Below are 24,567 nucleotides of genomic sequence, written 5' to 3' on the forward strand. Positions count from 1 at the left end.
TGAATTGACAGTTGTACAAAAAGTAGGAAATCAAAGCTTTCTTTCTAACTAGAATAAGGATCACAACCAAAATACTTAAGAAAAAAATTGAGAAAGTGAAGAATTGCCATGGGAAGGAACAGGGTTAATGGGAAATAAAAATAAATTTACTGTATACATTATATTATTTACCATCATACTACTGAAGGATTAATCATAACTAACCAACCCTAAGTAACAAGACAAAATTAAAATTAAATCACTAAATTGGGGCTATTTTAAAAGAAAGTCAATAAAATGGAAGGCTAGTAATACATTTGACATTGAAAAAATACACAGTAATTCTATTTGAATAATCAACATTTTATAAACAAAATTAGAAACTGTTATTACATACTATGTATTCCAATCATGTCTGATTTTATAGGTAGTATTTTAAGAAAGTAGGTATTTTAACAACTGTTTACTGAACAATTAAGGTGTTACCATGGTACCTTCCATGAAGTCACAAAACTACACTTAATAATTTATCTTGAATTTTACAAATTTTGTCAATTCCACATACATCATTATCAATATACGTTGATATGATATTAACTATCATATGATAGCTAACTTCAGCTATCATTATCAACATTAGTCCTATATTTCTGAATGATTTAAATAAATTATCTTTGCTAAAAGGAAATGGAAAATTAAAAATTAACCACCTTTGAAAAGACTGAGACAAGAGGCTGAAAACTGGGATTGGTTCGAAAATCTGTACGCAAAAGATTAGGTATTTCTACAAGTCTAGAAAATCGCCCTCCTTCACATCCCTAACCTCCAGTTTTGTTCTCTGCAGAAATGAAACTAGAGAGGCTCAGTTTCAAGGATATCTTACCCAGTGGCAGGCAAAGGTTAAAGCCCAAGGCTGAAAAAACTGAGAGTGTGCTTACATGGAGCCTTTCCACTCCGTCCCCCATCTTGATTTCAGAACACTTGCAATTAGGCAGGAAACTGTTAGGTTATTTTCTGGAGAAACGGAATGGTCTCACAGAAAAGACCCATAGACACTGACACTTTTGCTCCCACGAAAAAATCAAACCACTTGAAATCACCCTAAGGGAAACCCTCCTCAACAAGCCCTACCCAATGTAAATATGGTTCCCAATTAGCATTTTTTCAATATGAACAGAGAGCCAAGGGTGCTCAAAGAAAGAGAAAGCAAAAATAAACAGGGGAAAAAGAGTGACTGTGCTTGCACTTGTAGCAAATATTCTCATACAAACTAAACTCTTTACCACCTATTTTACTTACTAGTGTTTATTATTTTCATGTGCTGTTTCCTTTGCCTAAAACACATGCCCTTGTCATGTCCTCCTCCAGTAGGCTAACTCCTCATCCTTCAGAACTTTTAAATCCAGTCACCTTATTAAAGAGACTTTTCTACTACCTTACATAGTTTATCTCTACACATATCACATACATTTCTTTGTTTACTTATTCATAATCTATTTCTCTCTGTAGAGTGAAAGCTAAGGGCTCAGACTTTTATCTTAGTCATTGTGATCCCAACAATTTATACACAGTAAGCACTCAATAAATGTTGAATATATGTTAATAAGTGTTGTTGAATGTCTCAGTCAATGAATAAATGCAGCTTTATGATATTCTTGGAAGAGATAACAATTTCTTTACATCTCAGGATTATTTTTAAATCGCTTACCTATTTCTTTTTTCCAGTCTTTCCACTGCAGCCCTATAGAGCCCTATATAAATCTCTTAGTCTTTGCTTTCTCAATTATCCTTTATCAATAGTAAAATGTAGAAACAGTTTATTTTATGAAGGAACTTCTGAAGTTACTATATCATTTCAAGCGTATCTTTCAGGCACTTAAACCCATTTTGAAACTTAAACCTAGAACTCCAGAGAAATGGACTGGTTGGCCGGATCCCCTAAATACATCATATACCTTTGCAAGAACTATAATTCATCTTCTTCCCTCTTAATAGTGTTTTGAAGTGTGTAGGTTCTGCTAACATAGCTCACAACATATGTAAACTATTAGGAACCAGGAACAAAGATATGGGAGATTAGCAAACAAAAAATATCAATTCAAAGCAAGGAAACAGAGGAAATGCTTGAAAATTCTGTGAGAGCTGAACTTAATATATATTAAATTCCCAGGGTCAAGTTATTAATTTCTCGATATTAGTTTCCAAATTGGAACCTCTTTTGCTTTTTATGACAGGAAAAAATACTGTTATTGCCATTCAGGGACAACTTGAAATAAGAAAAGCTGCAGAAAGAGCAGGTTTAAAGGAAAGATTGGGAATTTGGTTTAGGACATGTGAAGTCTGAGATGCATGGAGATGTAAATTAGGCAACTCGATACACAAATACAGAGTTTAGGGGAGGGGTCTGGGCTGAAGATGTATATTTAAATATAAATTGTGCTTAACGGAATCTAAAAAAAAAAAAGAAAAAAATGGTTCTGATGAACCTAGGGGCAGGACAGGAATAAAGACGCAGACATAGAGAATGGACTTGAGGACACCGGGAGGGGGAAGGGTAAGCGAAGAGAGAAAGTAGCATTGACATACATACACTACCAAATGTAAAATAGATAGCTAGTGGGAAGCAGCCGCATAGCACAGGGAGATCAGCTCGGAGCTTTGTGACCACCTAGAGGGGTGGATAGGGAGGGTGGGAGGGAGACGCAAGAGGGAGGAGATATGGGGATATACGTACATGTATAGCTGATTCACTATGTTATAAAGCAGAAATTAACACACCATTGTAAAGCAATTATACTCCAATAAAGATGTTAAAAAAAAACCTGTATAGATGTACCTAACCATATAGATGTTACTTAAAATCATGAAAATAAATGAGATCACTAAAAGTAAATGTAAGCTGAGAAGAGATTGTGAGAGAAATCAGTAAAAGACACAAACACTACTTTTTTCTTATTCTAGAAGGATGTTTCAGAATTATTTCTATCAACATTTCTTTAACATTGGCTTATTATTAAGGTGCTGAGAATTTATGAAATGAGAAAGATATCATTTACAGGGACGCTGATTTTTGATAAATTTGGGGGGAGTGGGGTAAGAAAGATAAAGCCAATTTAGTAAATATTGTCCCAAAAGAATCCAGTGTGAAAATTTAACCAAAAGAAGAGGGAGAACTCATCATAAATGTTTCCAAGTGGAGTTTTCCCCCCTTCTTTAAGCCCCAAATCTCCTTTTTCTCTTTCTCCTTTACCCTTTTACCTCACTCATCAAGAAGTCCTCATCTTCCAATACAAGAACTCAAAGATTTTTGGCTGGTATTCAATTCTTTGGGATAAGAAAAAAAAGGAAAGTGAAATGCTAATTCAAATGGTTCTAAAAAGCCTTTCTGAACGGGAGAGAAAAGAGGCACTGAATTTTTTCTACCCATTGTTCACTGCTTTGCATATATTAGCACTTAATCACACACACACACACACACACACACAAAATCATCTATCCTCTACACCCCTTCCAGGGACATTTTTTGAATTTGTTCATGTCACTTTTCTGCTTAAATTTCTCCAATACCATCCACTATGTAAATAAAATAAAAGCTAAATTTTTTTTTACTAGTTTTGTTGATTCTCTAAAAATAAAAGAAATAATGCTTTATGCATTATTCTGTAGCTTTGTTGCCTTGCTTTATTTTATGTCATGAAGAATTTTCCATGTCCATATACTCCGGATTAGCATTGCATAGTATGGACATACTTGTACCTGTATACAAAGAGAATTCCATTGTTTTTAATAATTAAGAAATAAACAGGACTTCCCTGGTGGCACAGTGATTAAGAATCCGCCTACCAATGCAGGAGACAACGGGTTTGAGCCCTGGTCTGGGAAGATCCCAGATGCCGGGGAGCAACTAAGCCCGTGTGCCACAACTGCTGAGCCCGTGTGCCACAACTACTGAAGCCCACGTGCCTACAGCCCATGCTCCACAACAAGAGAAGCCACCACAATGAGAAGCCCGAGCACCACAACGAAGAGTAGCCCCTGCTCACCGCAACTAGGGAAGGCCCCTGAGCAGCAACAAAGACCCAACGCAGCCAAAAAATAAAAAATAAAATTAATTAATTAAAAAACAAAAGAAATCAATTTAAATACTCATAAATAAGGCAAATATATACACAGCAGCATGACATATTATCAATTCAATAAACATAGCTTGAATGAATGAATCAGTGAATGAATTTCTACCTTCCCAACCTTACCTACATTTTCTACCATAAAAATACTGTGCTTTAGTTACCCAAATGAACTTTTAGTTTCCCCAATTTTCTCTCTCACATTCTATATCATTGCACATGCAGTGCTTCCTTCTTGAACAAGCACCTATTATTTATCCAAATTCCTATTAAACTTTCAGGTCCCTGAAGAAATATTATACTTTCATGTAAAATTAGGTACTGCTTCTATGATTCCACTATACTTTGTCTTCTCAAAACCTGCTTGTACCTAACATACAGTTAATAATATCTCCAAATTATTACTGTGCCTCCCTACCAGGTACCTATTTAAAAGGATAATAAGAAGCCATCATGAACAATTTTGTCAATACATTCTACAATTTAGATGAAATACATTCTTGAAAGACTCAAACTACCAAAGCACACTGAATAAGATAACCTTAATAGCCCTATATCTCCTAAACACCTTGAATTGGTAGTTAAAAATCACCCCATAAAGAAAATTCCAGGTCCAGATAGCTTCATTTGTGAATTCTATAAAACATTTATAGTGAAGTAATATCAATTCTACAAGAGTTTTTCCAGAAGACTGAAAAGGAGAAAATATTCTCTAACTCATTCTGTGAGGTCAACATTACCCCCCTAATACCAAAACCAGACAAAGACATTATTTAAAAAAAAACTACTGAACAATAGCCTTCATACATATAGATGCAAAAAACTATAAACAAAGTTTTGGCAAATCATATCTAATGATATATTAAAAGAATAATACATCATGACCAACTTTGGTTTATCTCAGAAATTAAAAGTTGATATAACATCCTAAACCAATCAATGCAATTCACTGTATTAAACTAAAAAACGAAAAACCATATATATGATCATCTCAATAGATGCAGAAAAAGCATTTGACAAAATCCAACATCCATTCTTGATAAAAATTCTCAGCAAACTAGGTATAGAAGGGAACTTTGTCAGCCTGATAAAGGGCATTTACAAAAACCCTAGAGCTAGCATCACATTTAATGATGAAAGATGGAATGCTTTCTCACTAAGATCAGGAACAAGACACTGATGTCTGCTATTGCCACCTTATTCCACATTGTACTAGAGGGTCTAGCAGTGAAATAAGGCAAGAAAGAAATGTCTTTTATGATTAAAAGGAAGAAGTAAACTATCTTTAATCTCAAAAAACATGATTATCTTTGTAGAAAATACCATTGGAATCTTTAAAAAACTACTTAAAGTAGTAAATAAACTTAGCACAGTTATACAAAATCAACTGCATTTTTATGTACTCGTGATGAACAATTAATAAGTTAATTTTTTAAAGTACCATTTACAGTAACATCAAAAAAGGACAAGAGGTGTGAAAACACTGAAAACCACAAAAATTGCTGAGAAATTAAAAAAGACCTAAACAAATGGAGAGATATACCTTGGCTGTAGGTAGGAAGAATTCTCATTGTTAAGATGTCAATTCACGAGGTCCAGCCCAAACCCAAGAGGAGGGGATTACACAAAGTCCTGAACATCAGGAGGCAGAGATCATCGGGGGCCATCTTAGAAGACTGCCTACCATGGGTACCAATATTAGTAAAGTATCTCTGCATTAATTTTTGTTGAACCCCCTTATAATTTCTCTAAAAGGACTCTGGAGCCAGACTACCTGGTTTAAATTCTGGGTCTTCTAATTAATGTGTGATCTTGCCAAACATTTAACTTCTTCATGCCTCAGTTTCCTCATCTATAAAATAGAGATAATAATAGAACCTATCTCATGCAGTTATTGTGAGGTTTAAATGATTAAATATAGTTCTGAAAAGCACCAAGTATTTGGCACATAATAAACAACTGCACAAATACATCCATAAAAACAACATCCTTCTTTGATTTAACTACTTAATGATGCCCATTACAAAAAAACAACAGTTTTAGCCAAGATGTGTACAAATATAATTTACTAAATTGCATGTTATTTAGTCAACCTTAGGCATTGAAGGAAAAGTTATCTTCTTATTTGCATTTTTAAATCAAAGTTTAACAAGCAAACATATGTAATGTCTGGGATGACCATAATCCTGTTTTATGGTCCTCGTTTGTGCCTATTATCTAGGCAAAACTGCCAATGGTACCCTCTTTCACTCTTAAAGTGTCCCAGACTGCACAAAAATTAAGGTCACTGAAGTGTGTCATAATCCTAGATTGGAATGGAAACTGAATCTAGATAAACACATTTGCGTAAGGAGCAAACAAACCAGGGATGAAGAAAGAAAGAAAGAAAGAAAGAAAGAAAAACCTGAAAAAGGAGGAAGAAAGGTATAGGCAGTGGGGATAGGTAAGAATGGTAGAGCCAGAGTGGCAAGAGAATAATAAATGCTTCAAAATGTCCAAATACCAAAACCAATACAACCACAACCCAAACTCAAGATTCCCCTGCTGCCTGTAAACCCAGCATATTCTTAAAAGCTTAGTAATACTTCATAAAAAATTTAACTGGCATTTCCTTAAGGATTAAAAAAAATCCATAAATGAATACCAAATAAATATTAAGGTACCACATTTAATTTCCTTTTCCTCTGTTTGTAATATATAATCATAAAGTCAATATATAACTCTGAAATATTCTTTAAAATTTTTTTTAAAACTTGTTTAAATCCACATATTACAGGCCAAGTTTTAGCAAGAAACGATTTTTATAGCTACTTTTAATTTCCCACCTGAAAACATTAGTTGACTTTGGAAATTCTAATCCCTTTAAAATCCAGCAGCATCAAAGCAAATACTCATGATCCCGTAAGAGGATAAATATGTTCATTTTAATTAAAGACTAAATTATGTCTGTCACTCGGTGTGCAATTTTTGCATCTGTACTTTGAGTTGCATTTATATGTCCTATGCATTTCATTAATGAAAAATTGAAAAGAAAGTATATTTTTTGAAGAATAGCCTATTAACAGAGACACTCTTAAAAGATCTATATCTTGAATTTTCAAGAATTTTGGCTAATAAGAGGAAAGACATCCTCGTATGTTCTACAACATGGATGAATCTTGAAAACACTATGCAAAGTAAAAGAAGCCAGTCACAGAAGACTGTATATTGTATGATTCCATTCATACAAAAAGTCTAAAATAAGCAAAGCTATAGAGACAAAAAGTAGATTACAGAATTTAAGTTCTGTTTTATCTTCTTAAATTCTGTTTCTAGAGTATCAAATACAAACTATTAATCATTTCTTGACCTAATTATAGAGTGTCATAGTCCATTATTTTAAAAGAGTTAATAAATGTCAAGTTGATTTAGATGAGCACTAATAATTGTCAGATAATCCTAATAGATCTAGACTATAGAAACAAGCAATGTAAGTTACTACTACTGATATTTTAACTAAAAACATCACAAAAATGGAAGATCAGTTTCAATAAAGCACCATTATTCAATAAAGCATCATATGGTCATATTTGGACAAATGTATACATTATAGCACTAACTCTGGTATTCAGAACTAAAATGTCAGGTATAGTTGATACACTATAGAGAAGTAACCATTGTTTCTAAAGTGTATCACTTTAGGGCTTCCCTGGTGGTGGAGTGGTTAAGAATCCGCCTGCAAATGCAGGGGACACGGGTTCAAGCCCTGGGCCAGGAAGATCCCACATGCCGTGGAGCAACTAAGCCCATGTGCCACAACTACTGAGCCTATGCTCTAGAGCCCGCAAGCCACAACTACTAAAGCCCACGTGCCACAACTACTGAAGCCCGCGCGCCTAGAGCCCGTGCTCCGCAACGAGAGAAGCTACCGCAGTGAGAAGCCTGCACACCGCAACGAAGAGTAGCCCCCGCTCACCGCAACTAGAGAAAGCCGGCATGCAGCAACGAAGACCCAATGCAGCCAAAATAAATAAATTAATTTATTTTTTTAAAAGTATATCACTTTAGAAAGTGACATGAAACTGCTCTATGATGTGGCAAAAATGTTAAGATTTAATAAAGCTAGGAGAATGATGTCAGCAAGGTGGTGAAGTAGAAGATATCAACCTTCATCACCCAACAGAAACAAAAATTAGATAGCAATCCACAAATGAAAGTAGCCCTGGGAGGGCTCAACAGTACAATTAAGAACCTACAGCAACATAGTAGGGCAAAAAATGGAGAATAACTGCATAGAAAGGATCACTGGGGAGATCAGCTTAGTGGAGATGTCTAAAGGCAACTAGGAACAAAGAGGAAGGGTGGGAACTATCAGCCACAAGCCTCAAGAGCCTTGACAACGGCTGTGGACTCGCCAAAGCTTTCACAGTGGAAGACACCGTAATGCTGGTTTTCACAAGCCCCAGCAGCCTGCTCCAGAGGATACCAGCAGTTTTTACCACCAAGGTGGCCAAAAGCTATTGCTGCCACAGACTCTGGGGAAGGAGATGTCACTGTGTCCACCCCAAGAAGGAGCTGCTGTTGTGCTGGCCTAGGAAAAGAACTTCCAGCACTCCCCAACCCTGAGCACATCCCAGACTCCAGAGTCATAGCTGCTCCACCTGTTCCCACACTCCAGAGCCCCAATCTAGGGCCACTCTGTGGCATCCATGCTCCAGACTCCACCCCTGTCTCTGTTCCACACACTTCAAGCTAGCCAGCGCCTGGACCCAAGTGCCACTGTTGCTCTCTATGTGCTCATGCTTCAGACTCTGTCTTCACGGCCACTTCACACATACCTGCAACTCATACATCATTGCTGCTGTGGTACAGCCAGCACACCAACCCAAGAGCTAATGTCACTCTGCAAGCACTAGCACTCCAGTCCCCAGGTCCATGACTGCTCCACAGGTGCCCACACATCAGACACCAGCACTGGTGTAAGCTCTTCCAAGCCAGACCCAGCACCAAGAGAAATCCCCTGCACCATGACCTATGTGAGAAAAAGAGATCAGATGGTCTCCAGCAGCCTCTGCTGCTGCTGCAGACAAAAGCAGCCTTAGCCGTTGGGGACCCTGCAATCTTCATCAATGCTAACCTCAGCTGATGAAGCTGCATGAAGACTACACTGCTGGGCCTTCTCCAGAGCTAGAAATGCTTCAGCTTTAAGGATACATATAGACTGAAAGTGAAGGGATGGAAAAACATATAAAAGATATTTCATGCAAATGGAAACCAGAATAGAAAAGGGGTAGCTAAACTCATATCAGACAAAATAGACTTTAAGTCAAAAGCTGAAAAAGAGATGAAGAAGGTCATGATATAATGATAAAGGGATCAATTCCTCAAGAGTATATAACAATTGTAACTATATATGTACTCCAAAATCAGAGCACCTTAACATATAAAGCAAATACCGGAAGATCAGAAGGCAGAAATAGGCAGCAATACAATAACAGTAGGGAACTCCAATACCTCACTTTCAACAATGGACATACAGATCACTCAGACAGAAAATCAATAAGAAAATGTTGGACTTGAACTATATTTTGGACCAAACAGACATAACAGACTTGTACAGAACACTGCATGCAACAGAAGCAGAATACACATTCTTCTCCAGCACATCAGGAACATTCTCCAGGATAGATCATATAATAGGTCACAAAACAAGTGTCAACAAATTTGAGATTAAAATCATGAACACAATGGTATGAAACTAGAAATAGGAACAACAGGAAAAAAGCAGGAAATACATGGAAATTTAAAAATACGCACCGCTGAACAAACAATGTACCAAAGAAGAAATCAAAAGAATAGTCAAAAACTATCTTGACACAAACAAAAATGGGAAAACAATGTACCAAAACTTATGGGATACAGCAAAAGCGTACCTATGAGGGAAGTTTACAGCAATAAATGACTACATTAGAAAAAGGAAATATCTCAGACAAACAACATAACTTTACAACTTACAGAAAATAGAAAAAGAAGAACAAACTAAGCCCAAAGTTAGTAGAAGGAAGGAAATAACAAAGGTCAGAACAGAAATAAATGAAATAGAGGTTAGAAAACCAATAGAAAAGATCAAGAAAACTAAGAGCTGGTTTTCTGAAAAAAAATAAACAAAATTGACAAACCTTTAGCTAAACTAAGAAAAAAAGAGAGAAGACTCAAATAAGTAAAATGAGTAATGAAAGAGGAGACATTAAAACTGATACCACATAAATACAAAGGATCATAAGAGGCTACAGCCAACAATTATACACCAACAAATTGGATAACCTAGAAGAAATGGATAAACTATTAGAAACATACAACCTATCAACTGAATCATGAAGAAATAAAAAAAACACATAAGACTTATGATGAGTAAGGAGATTAAAGCAGTAATCAAAAATCTCCCAACAAAGAAAGTCCAGTACTAGATGGTTTCACTGGTGACGTCTACAGAACATTTAAAGAGGAATAATACCAATCCTTCTTAAACTCTTCCCAAATATTGAAGAGAAATGAGCATTTCCAAAGTCATTTTAAGAGGCCAGCATTACTCCGATACCAAAGCCAAATAAGGATACTACAAGAAACAAAATTACAGGCCAATATCCCTGGTGAACATAGATGCAAAAGTTCTAAACAAAATACTAGCAAACCAAATGCAGCAGAGTTTTGAAAGGATCATACACAATGAAGTAGGATTCATCCCTAGGATGCAAGGATGGTTCTACATTCACAAATCAAAAAATGTGATACACCACATGAACAGGATAAAGGATAAAAATCATATGATCATCTCAATAGCTGCAGAAAAAGTATTTGACAAAACTCAACAGCTGTTCATAATAAAAACTCTCAACAAATTAGGAATAGATGGAATACACCTCAACAAAACAAAGGCCATATATGACGAGCCCACAGCTAACATTATACTCAATGTTAAAAGTCTAAAAACGTTTCCTCTAAGATTAGGAATAAGACAAGGATGCCCACTCTTTCCACTTTTATTCAATATAGTACTGGAAGTCCTAGTCAGAGCAATTAGGCAAGAAAAGGAAAAAAAATGTATCCAAATTAGAAAGGAAGAAGTAAAATTCTCTGTTTGCGGATGACATAATCTTATATACAAAAAAACATAATAACCCTACCAAAAAACTGTTAGAACTAATAAATGAATTTACTAAAGTTGTAGCATACAAAATCAACATGCAAAAATCAGCTGCATTTTGATACACTAACAATGAACTATCTAAAAGCAATCCCATTTACAATAGCATCAAAAACAATTAAATACTTAGGAATAAATTTAACCAAGGAGGTGAAAGATCTATACTGGAAACTATAAGATACTGATGAAAGAAATTGAAGACAAAACACCTAAATGGAAAGGTACTGCTTGTTCTTGGACTAGAAGAATTAATGTTGTTAAAATATCCATACTACCCAAAGCAATCTACAGATGCAGTGAAATTCCTATTAAAATTCCAATGACATTTTTCACAGAAATAGAAAAAAAATCCTAATATTCATATGGAACCACAAAAGATCTCAAATAGACAAAGCAATCTTGAGAAAGAAGAACAGAGCTGGTGTCATCACACATCCTGGTGTCAAACTATATTATAAAGCTAAAGTAATCAAAATACTATGGTACTGGCATAAAGTCAGATACATAAACCAGTGGAACAGAATCAGCAGCCCAAAAATAAACCCATGCATATATGACCAACTAATCTTTGACAAGGGCATCAAGAACATACAGTGGGGGGAAAGGATAGTCTCTGAAATAGATGATGTTGGGAAAACTGGATATCCATATGCCAAAAAAATGAAATCAGACCCCTATCTTACACAACTCACAAAAATAAACTCAAATTGATTAAAAACTTAAATATAGGACCTGAAACTAAAACGCCTAGAACAAAGCATAGATGAAAACCTCCTTGACATTGGTCTAAGCAATGATTTTTTAACTATGACACCAAAAGCACAGGCAACAAAACAAATATAAACAAGTGGGACTACATCAAACTGAAAAGCTCCTGCATGGTATAGGAAACAATCAACAAAATGAAAAGGCAGTATAAGGAATGGGAGAAAATATGTGCAAACCATATATTTGATAAGGGATTAATACCTAAAATATATAAAAATTATACAACCCAAGAACAACAACAAAAAATTCCAATTTAAAAATGGGCAAGGGATTTAAACAGACATTTTTCCAGAGGTAACAAAAATGGCCAACAGGCACATGAAAAGGTGCTCAACATCACCAGTCATCAGGGAAATGCAAATCAAAACCACAATGAGATATCACCTCAAACCTATTAGGATGTCTATTATCAAAAAGATAAGAGATGACAAATGTATTGAGTATATGAAGAAAAGGGAACCCTTGTACACTGTTGGTGGGAATGTAAATTGGTACAGCCATTATGGAAGACAGTATAGAGGTTCCCTAAAAATTTTAAATAGAACTATTATATGACCCAGCAATCCCACTTCTGGGTATATACCCAAAGGAAGTGAATTTAGTAAATTAGTATCTTGAAGAGGTATCTGTACTCCACATTCACTGCAGCATTATTCACAATAGCCAAGATATGGAGACAACCCAAGTGACCATTAACAGATGAATAGATAAAGAAAAGGTGAAATACATACACACACACACACACACACACACACACACACACTGGAATATTAGTCAGTCATAAAAAAGAAAGAAATCTTGTCATCTGTGACAATGTGTATGAACCTGGAGGGCATTTTGCTATGTGAAACAAGCCAGACAGAGAAAGACAAATACTGTTTGATCTCAGTTATATGTGGACTCTTTAAAAAAAAAAAGCTGAACTCATAGAAACCAAGGATAGAATGGGAGTTGCCCAGAGTTGGGGGGGTGGGGGGTAGAGTAAATGGGGAGATATTAGTCAAAGGGCACAAACTTTTAGCTATAAAATGAATAAATTTTGAGGATCTAAGGTACAGCATGGTGACTACACATAATGCTATAGGTATACTTGAAATTTGTTAAGAGAGTAGATCTTAAGCATTCTCATCCAAAAAAAGAAAAAAAAAAAAAAGATAACTATGAGATGGATATGTTAATTAACTTGATTACAGCTATCAGCTCACAATGTATATGTACATCAAATCATCACACTGTACATTTTAAATATACACAATTTTGTTTGTCAATTATACCCCAGGGGTTTTTTTTGGTTTTAATTTTAATTTTTTTGTCTGCACCTCACGGCTTGTGGGATCTTAGTTCCCTGACCAGGGACTGAACCCGGGCCCTCACAGTGAAAGCACAGAGTCCTAACCACTGGACCACCAGGGAATTCTCAGCCTCAGTTTTTTAAAAAAAGGTTAGATAAAGCTAGCTGATATAGAACAGATTTCACTATATATTATATATACATATATACTTACACATAAAAATAAACATAAATGTATATAAAAATTTAAAAATATATGTATATATTAATCATTTTTAATATGCTCTTTGGTGTTAATTCAATACTTTTGATACCAGATAAAACAACAAAATTTTATTTTTAAATTTTCTTTATTTTCTTTCTGTCTAGTTATGGTGATCTGATATCTTTGTACAGCAGTTTGTTTTAAAATTATATCAATAAAATAAAACAATAAAATATCATTTGCTAAGAGGAGATAACATTTTGAGTTTTTATACTTTTTTCCAAAAGTAACTATGATTACCTAAGTAACTAGGTTCCAAATGGTTTTCTGCTTAAAACATTTAAATCCCTAGGACAAAATTTGGCCTAGTAAAGATAAACATATCCATCAATTTTTCTCTGGAATTCTTGATAAACACATTATATATTCTCCCTAGTGAGCTGACATTTCGAGCAAACATAAATCATGATCTTACCTCTAAATGGTGGAGTCACAACCCTGAACATGTTAATAAGTGAGTTACATGAAGCAATTTTCAAAGTTAATATAAAATTATCTATGGAATTCTCATAATTATTTTTACTAAAAGTAGCACTGTGATTTAAACATATGTTCAATTTCACAAATCAAAAATATATAAGGGAGAGTCAAGAACTGGTAAAACCCCCAACCAATAAAAACTTAAATATTAGAGATAATACTCAGATAGTCATCTCATTTAGATAAGTCACTCGGTGGCCCTAATAATTCAAAGATAATTGTAGACTTTTAAGTAAGCTAAAAGTTAATTTGAGACTTCAATAACAATTCAAAAAGGCATTCTATACTGTCCCAAAGGGCATTTTTCTAACCTCCATTACATAACTAATCTAAAATGATATGAGGTATAAATTTTTTGTAGTACTGTTCTTTAAATCCTGAGATAATTTCTAGTGCTATCTGAACACCAGGAGAAAAGTTTCAAAAGAAAATTTTGTGTTCAAATCTCAGACATCAAACAGGCACTCAAAGTAGCTTACAGAAGCAAAGAGCTCTGCAGAGGATCAGAAAAATATCCGGGCCAATTCAGAGTAACAAGTCAGACAGTTGAAAGCTGTAGCCAGTACAAAGAAAGGGTGGCTAACTGCCCAGATGTATTTTCCTACTCAAATACTTATAAATGTGCACTCTTAGTGTAACTCCTGTCATTTGATGCAAAAGTTAAAAATCCGGGAATTCCCTGGTAGTCCAGTGGTTAGGACTTGGCACTTTCACTGCTGGGGGGCCTGGGTTCAACCCCTGGTCAGGGAACTAAGATCCCGCAAACTGCGCAGCATGGTGCAGTGCAGCCAAATAAATAAATAAATTGGTTTAAAAAAAAAAAAGTTAAAAATCCAATGCAGATACAATAATAAAAAAATGAAGCATCAAAAGCCCACTGGGCATTGCCTTTTTTGCGGAGAGGTAGAGTTTTATAAATATAAGTACAGATGCCAATGCAAATATCTGTGATCATTCTGTTAAACATATATAACAGATATTTTCCTCTAGTAATTTCATTGAAACTAATCATATCATATATATTTTTACACAAAAGTTTCTATATTTGCACAATTCCTAGTATATTTTTAACTCCTCAAATATATTTGGAAACCATTCCAGACCACAAGACCTGAGGAATTGCAGAATTTATCAGACTGACATGTCAACACATATGAATATAGAACCTTAAAATGTTGGTTTTATTCAGCAGGCATATCATAATCAAAGTTTTTTGGTTTACAATGTGAGGTAGATGAAGTCAATTAAAATAAGTGTAACTGTAAAAAAATACATGAACTCAGAAACTTTAACTCTACAACTCAGTTAACAGGAACATTTTTCAAAATGCTAAATTCACATTATCTTACTGGGTCTCAAGATTCTGATCCTGTATACTTTATACTCCCCCTCCACAGAGTCTAATGTGGAGTCAGTCAATGGGCACACCACAGATGGCGCATATGTTAAATACTGCCGTGCAAATTAAAAGAAATAATCCACTTAGCCAAGATAGAATAACGCTTCCATTTTGCTTATCTGTTTATTTGTTATTACTTGTTTTCATTTTTAAATACTAATAAGAGATCAAAAGACAAGCATCTTTAAATGATTTAAGCATGGTTCTAACCAACCATGATTAGAGTATTAAAAAGTTAAGACAGACAGCAAAGTATAATCAAAGAAGACAGGATCACCAGGGCTTGAGCCCTGCTCTTTCACTTAAATATTTTGAACTGGTCTCCTCATTTCTTACATGGGAAAAATAATAAGAATATCTACTTCACAGAATTTTTGTTGGAGTAAGGAGAAAATGGATCTGAATACAGTTTTATAAAAAAGGAAAGAAATATATGAATTCATTGGGTTATCATCAAGTAATAATTTTGCCTGAGAGAAAAGCTATTCAACATATAGTATAGTAAATATGCTTCTTTATATCTCTTAATTAAAATATTTTAAATTAAATAAACATTCATCTAAGTAAACTGAGTAACCACCGATGTCCTCCTCCCTTTTAACAATTTGGAGGTAAGACTAATATATTTTATAACCAAGAGTGATGACCCATTTTTATGTTTAAAACAGATTTTTCTCATACTTTTCAATCTTGATTTTAGCGTGTATTTTGTTCAATTAACAAAACATATATGTGCTTCCAGTTAAAATTTATGAATAGACCTTAGTAGAAGAAAAGATATATATTAAATTTCTAAGTCAACGCTAAATCTTTTCTCTTATTTGGTTCATTTAATGCAAACACAACAATACTGCAGTATATTCTTTCTCAGTGGTGAATAATAAATTACCATTTTGCTTTCTCTATACTCATTACCTGAATGAGGCTTTAGATAGGACCAAATATAGTTACAATATCAAACACAATAATCAAAGGTAAAATACTTGCAACAAACCATACCTAGTAATAAGAACTGCATTATCGTGGTGGGCAATCCCATTTTCTGGAATGGTGTTTCCATCACTTTGGTGGGAGAGAATGGATTTCTGCCATTTACAGAAGCTATCGAGGGACTTGTCTGCATGGTGGTTTATCTCCAAGTTTGGCTGCAATACAACATGCATACCAGAAATGTTCCAAACAAATTACTAAGGTCAGTTGTTAAAACTTTTGAAGGCTAAAGTGGGACTATAATTAGAAGTAGTGGTTTCTAGGAATAACCTCTTGCCAATTTTTATCTCTGTAATATTTGACCTAGAATTAACTTAGTGTATTATTGAACAGACATTCTTTCCAGTTCCAGCTTTAATGATAATGTGAATATATGTGATTATCAGCCTACAAAACCAACCAAAACCACTGTTATAAGGTCTGCCATGCAAATGCTCATCTTTATGCTGAAACATATAGCTAACACACATACATATAGCTTTAACATGACATAAGAGGTATATTCTTGTAAACTCTTTCAAATTTGCTTAAAATATTAAATGCTTAGAGCTGAAAGTCATAGTCAACTAGAACTTTCTAAGAGGAACAATAATAAAATATATTATTCTTTAATACATAATTCTACAGTCTGTCTGTTAAGAGCTTTAGATTTATAAACTAACTCATTCTTACCTGATCTTCTGTGAGAACAATTAAACGGGCCACTATAATATTCACAACGTTTCCTAGGCTGGAATCACGGTAAAGTTTGGCAACCTGACCTCCAGAAAATAAGAAAAGACACAAAGTCAGACAAAAATCATAAGGTGATTGTTTGATTTTATTTTTAAAGCGGTAAAACAATTTTTCATCCATTTAACCACTGCTTATATAAAAAGATTCTTTTATCCCATATCACTTAGAACTCTACCCTCAAGATGCCTTGGTAAAAGATCTGTTATACAAGTCTACTTCAAGAAAAATTGTCTCCTAAAGGTGAATTACAACATAGTAATTAATTAAGAGGGTGAGCTGATCTAAATGAACAATAAGGTCACCTTTAAATTTATTTTCTATGGAACTGAAAAAGTAATAGATCGATTCTTTCTAACTTTTGATGAGTTAATTCTCAAAATCATTATTTCACAATAAAATCCATGACCTTAGTCAAAAACCATAACAAACTATTAAGTTAAAAATTATATAGAGGGATCAAACTTACAATATTCATCACACTCAAAATGTAATGTTCAATGTCTTTGCGGCCATGGTAGCCCACCATCATTTTGTCTGCCACTACTAATGTCTCCACAAACCGCTCAATGCTTACTGATCTCTTCTGTCTCTGGTGGATATGTATGCCATTAATTGGTAGTGAAGAAGGAAAAGCAGATGTGTCATTCAACCACCAAGGTTTGCCACTTCTTAGGAGGTCTACAATAAAAACAATTATCTAGTTCACATAGGTTCACTAATTAAACGTATTTATTCATGGAGTTTTCATGTAGACATACTTCTCATAAATTCTCTAACACACTAAGATTTTTCAAAGTGAGGGAAGGGGATGAGGAAATGCAGTAGTGAAAAAATTAAACTTCAAATTTTTCAAAATAATCATATTACCTGAAAAAATTAATAACATTCAACTGCTCATGAAAACAAAACAAAATAAATCTAATAGTTTACTTTAAAAAAGGAATCTTCAAATAATCATTTCATATTTTCCAGTGAGTGATTATGTCATAATACTTTTAAATTTAGAATATGTACTTTAAAAGAATCATTTAGAGTTGTTTAAAAAGCAACTAAAGCATTGACTTTCTAAACAGCCTAAGACAGTTCTGATGAAGAATATTAATGTTGCAAAAATCTATTCCTAAAATGCTTTTTGAGCATTTATTTTAAAGTAAGATGCTTTTATTAAACTATCTTAATAGAGCAATTCTATACTGCTCTAGAAATCTCAAATCTAAAAGGCTGTGAATTATCTTTTCCATTTAATTTTGTATTCTACAACTATTTATCCTGACAAAGTACCCAAAGTATTCCTTTTCCGAAACCTAGAGGTCAATGGCATTAGACTGAGAGTTGAAAGACAATGATTCCGACATGACTCATTTTAAACCACATTTCAGTGTGGATTGCAGCTTTATCCTTTGATTTCTAGATATTTGGTCCTTCAGCACAGAGGAAACTTTTAGTACTATGGCATTTGTAAACACTTGCCTCATTTATATTCATCTTCATTTAATAAACTTGAGCAAGTACAGGTCCTCTGTATACCTCACTTTCATATCCTTATATTGAACAGGAAATCTTTCTAACTGCCACTTACTGAAAAATTTAGTGACGAAAAGTTAAGAGTAATCTATATAATCTACTTGACAGAAAGTGGCACTATACTGTTTTTCTTCAGCCTTTCCCTTTTAAAAATTACTTTGAGAGAAGTTATAAATTTTAAGAAATAAGAGATGGAAAGACCACAAGAAGCATCAGTCAAATACTTTTGAAACTCATATAAATTAAAAGAATGTCTTTATTCCTAAAGGTCAAGAGAGGCAGAAATATACTACTTCTTAATTCAATAGCATATCCCCAAGACAGCCAGTGAGTATTCCCCTATGACCATTGTGGCAGACAGACTCTTAAGGTGGCTCCCATAACCTCCTGTGTCCTCATCTCCTCCCTTGAGTATGAGCCGGACCTGTGACTTGCTTCCAACCAACAGAAGACAGGAAAGATAATGGGATGTACATGATTACATGTATATGACTACATACCTATGTTACATAATATTGTAGCATCTTACTAAAGTCATTCCCTTGCTGACTTAGAGGAAGGAAACAACCAAGTTGGTGAATTGTACATTCCTAGGCACTGCAGGTGGCCTCTGGCAAACAACCAGCCAGAAACTAAAGTTTTCAGTCCTATGACAGCAAGGAACTGAATGCTGCCAACAACCATGGGCATGAGGAAGTGAATTCTTCCCCTGTAAAGACTCTGGATAAGAACCCAGCCCTGGCTGAGGTTAAATAAATAACCTATACATACACAGATTCCTGGTCCACAGAAAATGTGAGATAATAAAAGTGTATTGCTTAAGCCATTGGGTTTGTGGTAATATCGTTATGAGACAGCCAAATCTTTTCTGCATTAACATTACTCCAATTTCTCTTGCTCAGTTTTCTGTGATCATGAAACCACTCATGTATTCAAATCATGCCTAGTCTTCTCCTTCCTCTGGCTGGACAGCTTAAATGTCTAAATACAGGATAGAATTTCCATTATTTTGATAATTTTCACTCTCATTCAATTTCTCCTTATTTTATTTAAAGTATTGTATAAAGAATTAGACCATGATTGGGCAACATAAACACTTAGCAACAGTGTTTCTCATTTGATAAGATTTAGTATAAGGTAGCTGCTGTTATCATCATATTCACAATTTTCAACTTTTTAGCTTTTTAATTGTTAGTTTGCTTGGCTATTGCTCCATCAGAAATATATATATACAGTGTCTTTGATGGACATTCATAAATGAAAAGATATAATCCTTATACTCAAAAGATTTGTAGTCTGATAAATATATGTAATATACACACATGCATACTGAATGAATAAAATCTAAAAAGATAACATCTTTAGTTTCATTCTAAAGATTAAAATCTTTCCCACATGATTAGATCATTACAAAACAATATCTACATTTTATAATTGTCAACTGACTGCTTAACGTTAAGTTTAATGATCTGTAATGAATATCTCTTTTAGTCTAAAATAAAATACACAACTGACTTGTTTTATTTTGTTTCAAAATAGAGATTAGTAGTTCAAATGATACTCATTACATGTGCTTTGCTCAGTTTAATTTTGGATTGAGTACTGACTGTTAAAGAAAACATTCCTCCACAAACATATGCAATAAAGAACTTTTCCCCCAAAGCCAAGTACATAGATCTCTGTCATCTGAAATATAATTTTGAGTTTTTGATCAATCTCAAAATATTTTTAATATATACAGCCATGCAAAATTATCTCACTGATCTGGTTTATTTTTCTTTCTTTTTTTTAATATTTATTTATTTATTTGGCTGCATCGGGTCTTAGTTGTGACATGCGGGATCTTCGTTGCAGCATGAGGGATCTTTTGCTGCGGCCTGCAGGCTCTAGAGCGCACAGCCTCAGTAGTTGCGGCGCGAGGACTTAGTTGCCCCGTGGCATGTGGGACCTTAGTTCCCGGACCACGGATCGAACCTGCATCCCCTGCATTGGAAGGCGGATTCTTAACCACTGGACAACCAGGGAAGTCCCTGATCTGGTTTATTTTTCATTACTCACTTACTACTTCTTGACGGTTGGCCGTGTATTTATATGTTTGTTTAAAAGCTTATTTAGTTAACTGTCTCTCTTCACTAGAATACAAGATTCCCTTGGAGTAAGGACTTTTCCTGCTTTATTTGTTACTGCATCCCAGCACTGAGAATAGTCTTGCATATGCATGCTAAATTAACATTTATTTAATAAATACATAAGTAGATAATGCAGGTATAAAGACAAAATAATATCTATATGAAGAGACTATAAGAACATTCAGTTATCTCTGGGTGGTAAAAGAGCAACTTTCATCTTCTTTTTTATTTTTCTTTTTATCCTGTATTTTCTAAAATTTCTACAAAGAACAGATATTACTTTCATAAAAAATTTTTAATCAATAGCTTAAATCTAATTAGAATGGGAAAATTCATATTTGAATATGAGATAAAAATACCCACTGTCAAGAGGGTTTTCATATCTTATATTCTGATATAAACTTGAGTTCCTGATTAACAGATTAACTGGCAATGTATGCCTATAAATGCACATCTCACTTGAACGACACTGTTGAGCTAGTATCACAATTAAGGTAGTTCTTAACCAGACATTTCTCAAACTTATTAAACCTAAAGTGATTTTTTCCCCAATAACATCTAGTGACATTCCCATGGAATTTAGGGAGCTACTACTATAATTCCACTATTGGGAAGCCAGTGAAGGTGTGTAAGCCAGAATTAGGAGATAGACTTGACTAAAGACAGAAAAGGACAAACCTGGAGATAGGAAGACTAGATAGAAAGTCATTACAGTGGTCTATGATGGCAATAAAAGTAGATTTGGAGAACTGCCTGATTCATGCCTAAACCATTGAAAAATAAGGCTCTGCCTGGTAAATACCAGTTAGTAATGAAATAGGCACTTCAAAAGAGGATAACCTGAATCTCAAACAGTTAAGAGATACCTTTCAGAACATGATGAAATCTTTAAATATTTTTGCAAAAGGTGATCTTTAAACATCATGTTGTGGAAAAAATGGTGGGAAAATTATATAACAATAAACAGCTAAATATTTGAATCCTAGTTTTTAAAAAATTTATATAAAGTTGTACTTATAGCCTAAATTTTGTTAAATATAAGAGAAACTATTTGCATAATGTTTAGCTTCTTTATTCATTTCAAAGACAAATCAAACTTTTTCATTATTTACCATGATACTGTATTTCATAGCTCAACTAGATTCACTTTAAGTGACCTTTTTCTAGTACCAATTATTCTTGACCAACAAGAACCTCCCATAATTAAAAGCCTCAGAGATTACTCAAGAAGAGAGTATGGAGAATGAGAACAGTCAGCTGAGGAGAGAACTTCAAAGAACACTTGTACTTGAAGCAGAAGTAAAAGAGCCTATAAGGATACAGAGAAGAAACAAGAGGGTGATGCATTCACTAAATCACAAGGCAACCCATTCCATTTTTACAAATCTACCTGTTGAACCCATTCTATTTTTTATTAAATTTACTTGTTGGTGAACTCTTCTCTGTATTGAGCTGAAATCTCCTTCTGAAATATTCTGCTCCTAGTTTCAGCTACTAGAACTACATGGAATAAATCTACTCCTTTTTTTTTTTTTTTAATATAGTGGCTCTTTAAATGCTAGAAAAAGTCATCCCAATAATAATGATAGCTACCATTGTACTGAGTAACTAATGTGCGCTGAAAGGAGTACTCAGAGAGGTTGGGTAATTTGTCCACAAGTATGCCAAAGCCCATGTTCTTTCTACTATGCTATGCTATATCCTCTATTTCTCTAAGCTTTCTAATCTTTAGACTAAACAGCCTCCTAACCCCCTACCCTAGTCTTTCTCTTCTCTAAATCAGTCTCCATATGGTTGCCAGAGTAATCTTTTTAAAACCCAAATCTGATCATGTGATTTCTACTGCATAAAACCTTTCAGTGGGATTCCAGTATACTGAAGATAAACTCCTCGACACGGTTTACAAGCCCTTTGTGATTTGGCCACTTTTTATCTCTCCAGTTTCACCTCTCACAACCACTCCCCGCCAACCACTATGAATCTCACCCCTTCTCTAATATCCAGTTATATGAACTGTCAGTTCCTGGAATGTGACATTCTCTCTTTTGTTTCAGAACCTTTGTAAAGGCTATTCCCTTTATATGGAACACTCTACCCATTACTCCCTTAGCTTAAATGTCACTTCCTCCCTGAAGCCTTCTTTGACCACTAAAGGCTAGGTTTGTTGTCCCTATTATGTATTTCTATAGTACTCCAACTTACACTATCTTTGAATACTACCTTTAAGACTCTTCAAGTCTCATTCAAATGTTTAGATTCCTACCACTAGCATAAAAATATCAGGCAAACCAAACAGCACAGAGTACTATGGAACACCTGTGCATGAAAGCTGTAACTATTACCTGGATAAAATAAGGTTTCTCCTTCAAAGAAAAAACTATCAAATTTTACACAGGTTTGTATTTTACGGACTTCTTAAGAGCTTCCAAAATTGACTTAAAACTATCAATAGGTGACATCTTTTAAGAGGACTCTGGACATTATCATTCTAATTACTCAAATTCCTATTTACTTTTATTATTAATCTTACCTTACGTGCCAGAAGAAACTGGCAATACAAGACTATACTTTCTAAAAGCCCCACACTCACCCGAAACCCCACAATGAGAGTGATCATATAGATGCCGTTGTTGAAGGGTAGACTTTTTGTAAATAACATGAGGATGGCCATTTTCATAACTAAAATGTTTGGAGTCCTCTGTGGTATTCTTTAATGGTTCAATAAAATATTCTTCATCTTCTGTAGCAATAACACCATGCTAAAAGAAAAGGAAACAAAGAATTTACCAAGAAGAATCATTTTAAATATTAATTAGTAGTATTACCAGGAGTCAAAAATAAACAGATACCTCTCCAAAAAGGAGGTTAAAACACATGTTAATAGAAATTTAGTGAATTACCTATATTCAGCAAAACATTATATAAATTTTCCTATTCTTTAAAAAGGATGTTTAAATACCTTTACATGCTATGCCCTATACTAAGCATAACACATACATTATTTCCCCTAATCTTCCCAATAACAATGTGAGGTAGCAGAGACCTCTGTATGTTCACTAAGACTTATTTCCTTTCCAAATTGTGCACACAACTTAACTGACTCCTATGTGTTTAGGTATAGCTTTGTAATTGAGTTTTGGCCAATAGAAAATAGGCAGAGCATATACCACTTTCAGGCCCAACCCCCGAGAACCTCTCCAGTGGAATTCTCTACTCTCTCTGAGAAAAGACCTAGGAAAGGTGGAAGCCAAAAGAGAAAGAACATGGGTCCCTGACTGACCTCATGGAAAGCTGTCCAATCTAGACACACATAAGGGAGAAATAAACTATTGTGATAAACTACTCCCATTTAAAGTTCTATGTTACACCAGTATATATGTCCTTAATTCATATATGTCCCATACATCCCCATTTTGCAGATGAAGTAATAGGTTCAGAGGTTAAGCACCTGCCCAGTATTATATAGAGGTAAGTGAAGGCACTGGTATTCCCACAAAGCTCTGCTCTTATTTACAGTATTATATTGCCTTACATCTATTTACTTAGCCAAGTCCTACTTAGCTCAGTCATAGCTCCTCTTTAAAACTTTTTTGAGTCCAACTGCAGTAGCTTCAGTCTCCTCTGATCTCCAACAGAGCTTATTATTGGTATCATTTATTTTTAATTAATTCTATTCTGTTTTGCTGCATCTCAAGTC

General features: G+C 34.4%; 1 protein-coding gene across 9 annotated transcripts in view; it reads right to left on the reverse strand.

Annotated features, from left to right (window-relative positions):
- The window catches only part of ADAMTS6 (ADAM metallopeptidase with thrombospondin type 1 motif 6), a 282,437-nt gene that overhangs the window by 233,150 nt on the left and 24,720 nt on the right, over window positions 1–24,567 (reverse strand). For all 9 annotated transcript variants that reach the window (XR_011073073.1, XM_068535408.1, XM_068535411.1 and 6 more), the window contains exons 4-7: window positions 23,461–23,629; window positions 17,684–17,895; window positions 17,155–17,238; window positions 16,492–16,637 (exon numbers count right to left, since the gene is read on the reverse strand). Coding sequence is in view for 8 of the 9 variants with exons in the window: in XM_068535408.1 (XP_068391509.1) it covers window positions 16,492–16,637; window positions 17,155–17,238; window positions 17,684–17,895; window positions 23,461–23,629 (611 nt within the window). In the remaining variant the exon portion in view is untranslated. The remainder of the gene's footprint in view (window positions 1–16,491; window positions 16,638–17,154; window positions 17,239–17,683; window positions 17,896–23,460; window positions 23,630–24,567) is intronic.

This window comes from Eschrichtius robustus, chromosome 2 (genome assembly GCF_028021215.1).
Source record: "Eschrichtius robustus isolate mEscRob2 chromosome 2, mEscRob2.pri, whole genome shotgun sequence".
Taxonomy (NCBI): domain Eukaryota; kingdom Metazoa; phylum Chordata; class Mammalia; order Artiodactyla; family Eschrichtiidae; genus Eschrichtius; species Eschrichtius robustus.